Below are 9,398 nucleotides of genomic sequence, written 5' to 3' on the forward strand. Positions count from 1 at the left end.
AGTGGCTATATTTCTTGTAATATAAGTTTTTGCTGTAATCTTAAAAAATAATAAAAAATAAAATTATTATTATTTTAAACTATCATGAGCTCATTTTAATATGCACGTTTCGTAAGTAATTCTACTTTTATTTATCCAAACCATTATACGACATAATAATAATAATAATAATAATAATAATAATAATAATAATATTTTATTTTATGTTTTCATGTGTTCGTCTATAGGTTATATTTAGCTTATGCATGATAACAAATATATCTAATAACAGTAATGAGAGTAATCCTACCCTTATTTAAATACTGCGCTGCTGTTGTTAACTAACCCGTGTGCAAACATTATAATTATTATCATCGTCGTCATAAAAAGCGTCTGCGTGGCTCTTGTTGTCACGTTTCCGTGGATACGCGCGCTTTTACGGAGGCGAGGAACGCGGAGTTTCGGTCTACGAATGATTAACCGCGGAACGTGACGCGCGCCGCCCTGCACGCGCTTCTCCGGCGGCGCGATGAAGGAGCTCGCGCAGCATCACCGGGGGTGGGGTGTGTTCCGTCGTCCCTGGCAACCGGGCAGAAATCAAAGCCCGAGGCTCGCGCTGGGCTGGGTCTGTCCGCCGCGCCAGGTGCGATCTCGGGTGTTCTCGTGGGAACTCCCTCCGGAGGCTCTTCCTGCGGTGCGCCTCCACGCATCCAGCGCCCCGGGATATAATGGAGGAGTCCCGCGCGTGACACTCGCGTTTGGGACGGACTTCACCCGCCTCGTGTCCCGGTGAAACTTGTCCGAGGAGCTGGCGCGCGGAGCAAGCGGAGCTCGCACAGAAATGCTCGGGTTTTCTCCAGTTCTGGCTCGTCGAGGGTTTCTCCTTCTCCTCCTCGTGTGTCTCGTCTCGTTGCCCCGTTTGCAGGGTGCTGGTTCGGTGAGTGTCCCGTATGTGCGTATTTGCTGAATGCATGCAAGCTGGTGTACATCTTCATTCTCTCTCTCTTTCTCTCATTAAAGCGCAAGCAGCCACCTGGTATTGAGATATTAGTTTCCGGACAGTCCAACGCTGTAACCCAGAAAGGTATGAAATGTTCTCCAGTTGTGTTCAGAGTTTCTGTTTCTATTAACTCGTGTGTGTGTGTGTGTGTGTGTGTGTGTGTGTTTTAGTTCTCACGACAGATGGCAGAGAGTGCAGGTTTCCTTTTCGCTTCGGCGGGGTGATTTATCACCGGTGTATCTCCATGAACTCTCACACGGCCTGGTAAGTGCTAAGTTGTTTTACGGTAATAACGTAGAAGTAACCGCTGACCAGCTAACCCAGGCTCGGGTCTCAGCCCAAAAACACAGCTGCAGAAAATCACAACCAGACTCACAAAGAATTTGCGTGAGCTGAACGGGTTTGCTTGTTAAATAGTCGGGCTGATTTGATGTTTTCACATACTGATGATAGCACACTACTCTGAGATCCGTGTTTACCTGGGCGCTTACACTTCATTATGAAAGTCGACAACTAACTATAAGTAACTACATGTCTAGAATCAATTGACTTATGCTTGATGCACGATGTTCAATAAACCCATCAAATAGATCCGTTAAAGTAAAGTGTTAGAAGATATTAAGCAGACGGTATTAATGTAGTCGCAAAGTTACTGTTTTTGCGTAAAGTGAACTATTGAAGTAACGTGTTAGCATCTGTTCAACTGAAAAGGCAATCGGTTTATAACCAGGTTAGTTAGTTAAGTTTTAGACATTGGAACGGTCTGGTTTGGGGTGGGTCAGATTTCTGTAGAAATGACGGTATTACTGGCGGCCGGTAACTTACCGTAGATTTAAATTTAGGTTATTGGCTGTCGACAGTTTGTTCGAAGATCAACGTCTTTATCTTTACAGGAAAAATGACAGAATAGAAATAGCAACCTCACGCAAAGCTTTTCTGGAAACCGATAACAGGGGAGAAAAATGGTTCCCAGAATGCTTTGCGTGAGGCTGTTTTTAATAGTTTTATTCTGTAAAGAGTTTAAAGTTTATTTTACAGTGTAGTGAAAAGATCCGGTTGAAGGTGGTTAACCTACATCCTTAAACAGATGATCTATTGAACTATTTTATGAACTATTTTTTTTATATTGACTGCTGTTTAGAAACAAAATCTTTTTTCTTTTTTTTCACTAAAAAGGCGTATAACAGCTTACTCGGTAGCGCTTTACGCTAAAGTCATTCGCTAACATTAGTTACGTATTAACTAACATGAACAAATGATGTACGCTACATTTTCGATGCTATTTCCAGATATGTTTTACTGTTTAATTTAGTCAGATTCACAAACACACCATGTGGTTTTAATAATGCATTAGTGAATGCTGAAATGAACATTTAGTATCATCAACTAATGCTGTAATAATCCTTACTGTAAAGTGTTAGCGCTTATTTCTGCTCTCTATACTATAGCACACTAAGAGTTAGGGCTGTCAAATATTTAATCATATGCATATGCATATTTATTATGTATATATTAATACTAATATGTCATGTATTTATGTGTAATATAAATTATGTGAATATAAATATACGTGCACATATTTTCAAAACATTTATTTGTGTCTTTATATGCACAGCACACACACACATATTTTGGATGCAATTAATGAATCATTTGCAAATGTATTAGTTTACAGGTTTCATTGTTTAGAAGAACACATAGTAGATCAGGACCGAATCAGGTTTATTATTGCAAGAAATTGCAATATTACATGCAAAAAATACTTGAAAAATGAAATCATTTTAGGAAATCTAGTCAATAGGAAATGGTAAAAATAGCACGTTTCGAAATCTTTAAACAGGTTTTTTTCAACCTCTTTAAAGCAGTTTGTTAACCGGCCCACACAATCCAAACCCACAGCCCTGAAACATCAACCCAGCCCTGATTCTGACGTAACCCTTCGCTCTACCACGACTCCTTCGTCATCCTCAGATGAGTGTTATCAGGCGCAGAGATCAGGGCCGTGGCGGTGCGTTATTATATTACTGTCATAACAAGTGTGTGCACATCTCCACATGGAGCAACTCTTTCCCTTCAGGAATCTGGCTTTGTGCGTCTCGGTCTGATTCGCTGTGTTTTCAGTCTCCCAAACCCTTTCTGTGGAGGACAAAAGAAGAATCATCTCGCGGCTCTCTTTTATGATCAAGTCCGTACCATGCAGGCGTCATCTCCTCGTTCTTTATAAACCACTGCGAGCTGATTCGTCTGATTCACGAACTGAATCGTCTGATTCATTCCTAGCTTAAATTTGATTCCCTCTGCTTGATTTATTTGAAGATCTGGAATATAGCAGACATGTTGTAGATGTAGTATTTATACACAGTATTATATTATAAAGTGCTCTCTGTTTGTTTTTAATGTTTTCAGACTCTTAATTGTGTGTTAATTGACTGCTCGCGGGGAGCTTGATTGATAGCCGAACCGGCCAATCAGAACGCAGATATTAATTGCCGCCGTTGTTATCCGCCATCTACAGTCCGTCTCTATAGAAATCCCTCTTAAAAAAAAACGAAACTAAATATAAAACTAAATATAACTAAATATAAAAACGTGTGCAGGGTTTGACGCGGTAAGAATTCCTTTAAAGTAGGGATACTTATTTTGTGCACCAGAAAACGTGTAATGTTTTGTCAAACCTGTTAAACCTGGCACTTAAGTTAAAATACCGAATGTGAAATCATAGTATATATGTGTGTGTGTGTGTGTGTGTGTGTGTGTGTGTGTGTGTGTGTGTGTGTGCTCGGGGGAGCTAGTCGTGTCCTTTCACGTCTTCTTCCCACACAGACAGAAAAAGGTGGATTAGATTGTGTTTTAGTAATGTCTATATCCACCCCAACCCTAAACAATAATGCAAAAGCAGTAACTGTTGTGTGACAAAAATAATGCGTCATGAACACAAATCAGAAAGAGAGAAGGCCTAACTTCAGTGGACTTCAGGTATTTCTCTCAGCGTTTAGTCCCAAACCTTTATGGATTCCTTTGTTCTGCCGAATGCAAAGAATAAAGTTTGTAAGCAGGCTGTTTCGGGTCACCACCGACTTTTTTCCCTAGTATGTAAATGATGACAAAATGTACAAAATGTGGGTGAACTATTCCTTTAAGTGTCCTTGTTCCATAAACTGGTACACAGACTCGTGTTTTACTCACTTTTACCTGCTTTTTATAGCTTCTCTTGTGTTTGTCCAGGCAATCAGCTGACCCTTGTTTTATCTGTTTGCGGTCGCTCTCTTGTTGTAGGTGCTCTCTCACACATAACTTTGACCGAGACCAGGCGTGGGGATTCTGCAGTTCACGAGCACGCCTCTTCAGCGGTAAGAAACGGTCCTTTCATCCTGTTAAAACTACCGAGTCGGCGCACGTTACTGTGTGAAGTTAGAGCTTGCATTCTCTAGCATTTGCTCTCGTTTCTTACCTTTCAGAGAAACCAAACAGTCATTATTTCCGATTAGATTCAAAATGTACTCTAAAATGAAGCTCATTAAATTCTAGTTCAAAAACAACCATGTACATAACATATTAAATAATATCAATAGATTTGGAGAGGTATAATATTTACACCGTATACTATAATAGTATTTATTCATGTTTACAGTTGGCTTGTATTTTTAAATGTCTTTTTACCAGTGCATTTATATCTAATTAACATGTTTTTTTAAAAGCTTCGGTAGTCTTAGTCACCAATTTCAGTGAAAAAAGTTAAATCTAAATCTTTTTAACACGTTTCGATTATTTTACTTAGCAAAAACCACTGCATGGAAGTCAATTAAACCGTTTTAAATGTAGCGAAACACAAATTCATAAGTTTAAGAGTTAATAAGTTGAGTTTTACCGTTTTTTAGTCCATTCAGACGTTCTCCGGGTGTAACATTATGTGCTTTACAAATAAAAAAGGAAGACTTGAGTACAAAATAAAACTGATTTAATAATACACAGAGAGTAAACACTGGAAATGACACAAAAACATACTTTAAGAATGGACAAACTGAATGGGACTTAAATATACACGAACAGGAGGAAGAGAATCAGGTGAAGACACACATGGGAACAAATCATCTAAACAAGAAACAGAACAAGACCAAATAAGGAAACTTGAGAAGAAAACAAAAGCCAAGATACATAGAGTCTGTGACACTGGATCCAGTGATAGCACTTTTAGCGTAGCTTAGCATAGATCATTGAATCCGATTAGACCGTTAGCATCGTGTTCAAAAATGACCAAAGAGTTTTAACATTTTTCCTCTTCAAAAAGTTATATCGTGTACTAAGACCGGCAGAAACTGAAAAGTCGCGATTGTCTGGTCCGTTATGATCTTAGTACGTGATAGAGTCGAGTTTTAAATAATAGCAAAAACAGTAAAACTCAGCTTATTAACTCTGGGGGAGTTGGAGAATGAGCCTGTTTCCAAAACTACTCTACTAAACTTCTACTAAAGGAACGTCATACATGAAGTCATTGTATTATTCACCTCACTGCTTCACTTTCCGTCGCCGGCGAGGTCAGTAGAAGTATCAGTGTCTGCGGTCCAGTGCACATTTTTCGCTCGTGGATGGATTTATGGCAGAAAGTGTGTGTTTTCCAGGATGTTTGACTTTTGGAGGGAGCTGTTTATGTTCGTGCACAAATGACACGCTCTGTTTGTGAGACGCTCTCCTCCAGAGCTCCGTGTTTATAACAGCAGATGCTCTCCGGTTCAAACACAGGGTCACGAACAGCCAGGTCACGCACGGTTCTTTGAAAAGGCCTTGTTTGGTCACCAGTCTTCAGGTTGTTTTAAGCTTTTCATTTTTAAACCCAGTCATCAAATAAACTCAATACCCAGGATGTGAGAGCGAACGCTTCTGTCCTGTATCTGCGTTCGTTTATGACGGTAAGACAGATGATGCCTCCGACTCGGTGAGGGTTTGTGAAGCTCCTGCCGCCGTCATAAGTGTTTATTTCTTCCTCTGCTCAGGTTTTCTTCCTTCACGTCGCGGGCCGAGTCTCTGTCAGCAGAACCCGTGCTTGAACGGCGGTGTTTGTGCGACGGCTGCCCACCTGAACTCCTTCGACTGCGTGTGTCCGGACGGATTCGCCGGAGCTCTGTGTGAAACCAGTGAGTCAAACACGCTTCGTCTGTGCTCCCAAAAGAGCGCGCCTCTGGAAATCGGCATCCGGAACGGTGTTGTGAAAACAGAACAACATTAGAGAGCGTTCATTGGCCTGCAAATATAGAGTGGGGTATTCGGCCAATCAGAACACACTGGATAGCTGGCCAATCAGAGCTCGCTTGGCTTTTTAAGGACGATGAGTTTTGGACATATTGACTCGTTTTAGGAGTCAGATAATGGAGAGTTAGAGTATGAATATAAACGTTTCAGAGGGCTGTAAGATCAGCCAAATCTAAGTCGTTTGTTGAGCTCATGCTCATAACCCATTAGCATTATAACTTATGTTTTACATTCCCTGACAATTACATAATTTTAGTTTTTAGAACGAAATAAGGCGAAGGTTTCAGATCACACGCGGCGCTCCTTTTTAAAACGACGCATAGCAAACTGGTCAAAATGTGTCGTTTCAGTAGAGCTATATAAATAAAAAAGTGTATATAATATATATAATACATGAGCATGTACAGTGCATATTTATTACGTATATATAAAATACACACACGTGCATGCATGTATTTATTTTGCTTATATATATTAACGGTATATACATATAATATAAATATATAAAAAAAGACATTTTCTGAAATTATAGTTCTTTTTTGGTTAGTAATGATAATTAGCTTAAGAATAGCAATCCAGGGCAGTAGTGTCGGATCCGTTCACATGCAGGCTTCATTTTTGTAGCACGGCGTCACATGTCGCTCTTCTTTCATGCGTGGCTCTCTTTTATGTTTTGAAATCTCTATCGCATGTCCCGTGATCCGTGCAGGTTTCGTGTCTTTATGCTGTCTGTCACCTGATATCTGGAGCTCAGAGGGGGGGACGTTTGTTCTGATGCTGGGGTTTGTTTCATAGAGAAGTGCTACGAGCCGCTGCATCTGAAGTACTACGACACCGGAGACTCGTGGGGACGGATCTACCTGCGCTCCGTAGAGCTGTGCACGTGCCTCGGCGGAGGGGTGAGCTGCGAGCGTGCACGTTACACGGGTAAATAAACACCTGACACCTGATCACCTGCATACCGCTGTTTCCCTTTTGAGCATTCTTCTGTGTGTGTGTGTGTGTGTGTGTGTGTGTGTGTGTGTGTGTGTTTAGCATGTTTGAGGAATCTCTGTGAAAATGACGGGGTCTGTAGGATGATTGAACACACTGGTGAAGAGGTGTGTGGATGTACATCTGGATATACTGGACGATACTGTGACATCAGTGAGTACACACACACACACTCAAATGCACACACACAAGCACAGACACACACAAACGTGTATACACAAATGCAGAGACACACGCACAAATGTTCACACACACAAACACACACGCAAACACATGCACGCACTCACATGCTTCTGCACACGCAAACACACACACACATGCATAGACACACACACACACACACACACACTCAAATGCACACACACACATGCATAGACACACACACACACACACTCAAATGCACACACACAAGTGCAGACACATACACACAAATGTTCAAACACACACACAAACTCACACACACACACACACACATACAAACATGTGCACGTGCACACACATGCAGGCTCACACACAGGTGCCTATACACACACACACATACTCACATGCCTGTACACACACACACACACAAATGCTTAGACACACACGCGCGCACACACACACACAAATGCATGTGTAATGTATCTGTTACATACAGGTCTGTAAAGCCAATTCAAAACCACTTTACTATGTAACATAATAGTTTATCTAAATCTGTGTCATAGACATGCTTTCTACACACAAAATCTTTCCTTGTCACACAGTTTTTGAAAGATGACTCCAAACAGGAGAAGCACGCACCGAATCTGCAAAACCGTGCACTAATTCTCAGCCTTTGACTTTTCTTGCAAAACGCGGCTCACAGATCCAACAGGAATGAATAGGTGTTTGCTAAAGTTAGCTTTCAGGATGTGCTTGGGATATTTTGAATGCAGTGCTTCGTTTGCATTCCATTTGCGCAGTTCTCGGGTGTGTGTGTTAAGTTTTGAGAAAGAAAGGCAAAAACGTGTGTCAAAATAAAACAAAGCAGTTGAACGTCTCGTGACGTGTGTGTGTGTGTGTGTGTGTTATCAGAGCCGGGCGAGCAGTGTTACGCCGTCTCGGGCGCTCAGTACCGCGGTGTGCTGAACGTCACGGCCTCGGGCTCGTCTTGTCTGCCGTGGAACTCAGATCTGCTTCACACTGAGCTGAGTCTGGAGACGGTGGAGAGCGCCGCCCGCCGGGGCCTCGGGGAACACGCCTTCTGCAGGTCGAAACACCACACACACACTCACACACACACACACACTAACACACACACACTCACACACACTCACACCCACACACACACACACACACACACACACACACACACCACACACACTCACACACACACACACACACACACACACACACACTCACACACTCACACACACACACACACACACACTCATAAACTCACACACACACTCACACACACACACACACACACTCACACACACACACACACACACAGACTCACACACTCACACACACTCACACCACACACACACACACACACACACACACACACACACACTCACACACTCACACACACACACACCACACACACCCACACACACACACACACACACACTAACACACACTCACACACTCACTCACACACACACACACACACTCACACACACACACACACACACACACACACACACACACACACACACTCACACACACCCACACACACACACACACACACACACACACACAAACACACACTCACACACACACACACCCACACTCACACACTCATAAACTCACACACACACACACACACACACACACACACACACACACACACACACACAGACTCACACACTCACACACACACTCACACACACTCACACACACACACACACACACTCAAACACTAACACTCACACACACACTCACACACACACTCACACACATACACACACACACACTCACACACACACACTCACACACACACACACACACACTAATTTTCTGTCTTTGTTGGACAGGAGTCCTGATGAAGATGAGCTGCCGTGGTGTTACACGATGGCGGAGCGGGTCGTTTCGTGGGAGTACTGCGACGTCAAGCCCTGCTCCAAACCAGCGAGTCAGTGAAAGCAGATCTTCTCCAGAACCATTCACACCAGACGCGAACAATAACCTTTCCTAAAAACTTCTCTAGAAATCT

General features: G+C 42.3%; 1 protein-coding gene across 1 annotated transcript in view; it reads left to right on the forward strand.

The window, feature by feature from the left end:
* Positions 1 to 404: 404 nt before the first annotated feature.
* Positions 405 to 9,398, forward strand: part of LOC122349178 (hepatocyte growth factor activator) — a 14,449-nt gene continuing 5,455 nt past the window's right edge. The window contains exons 1-9 of the mRNA XM_043245119.1: positions 405 to 916; positions 1,000 to 1,063; positions 1,150 to 1,243; positions 4,256 to 4,329; positions 5,971 to 6,111; positions 7,022 to 7,153; positions 7,262 to 7,372; positions 8,273 to 8,447; positions 9,220 to 9,317. Of these exons, the coding sequence (XP_043101054.1) occupies positions 821 to 916; positions 1,000 to 1,063; positions 1,150 to 1,243; positions 4,256 to 4,329; positions 5,971 to 6,111; positions 7,022 to 7,153; positions 7,262 to 7,372; positions 8,273 to 8,447; positions 9,220 to 9,317 (985 nt within the window). The 5' untranslated portion in view covers positions 405 to 820. The remainder of the gene's footprint in view (positions 917 to 999; positions 1,064 to 1,149; positions 1,244 to 4,255; positions 4,330 to 5,970; positions 6,112 to 7,021; positions 7,154 to 7,261; positions 7,373 to 8,272; positions 8,448 to 9,219; positions 9,318 to 9,398) is intronic.

Source organism: Puntigrus tetrazona, chromosome 7, assembly GCF_018831695.1.
Source record: "Puntigrus tetrazona isolate hp1 chromosome 7, ASM1883169v1, whole genome shotgun sequence".
NCBI lineage: Eukaryota > Metazoa > Chordata > Actinopteri > Cypriniformes > Cyprinidae > Puntigrus > Puntigrus tetrazona.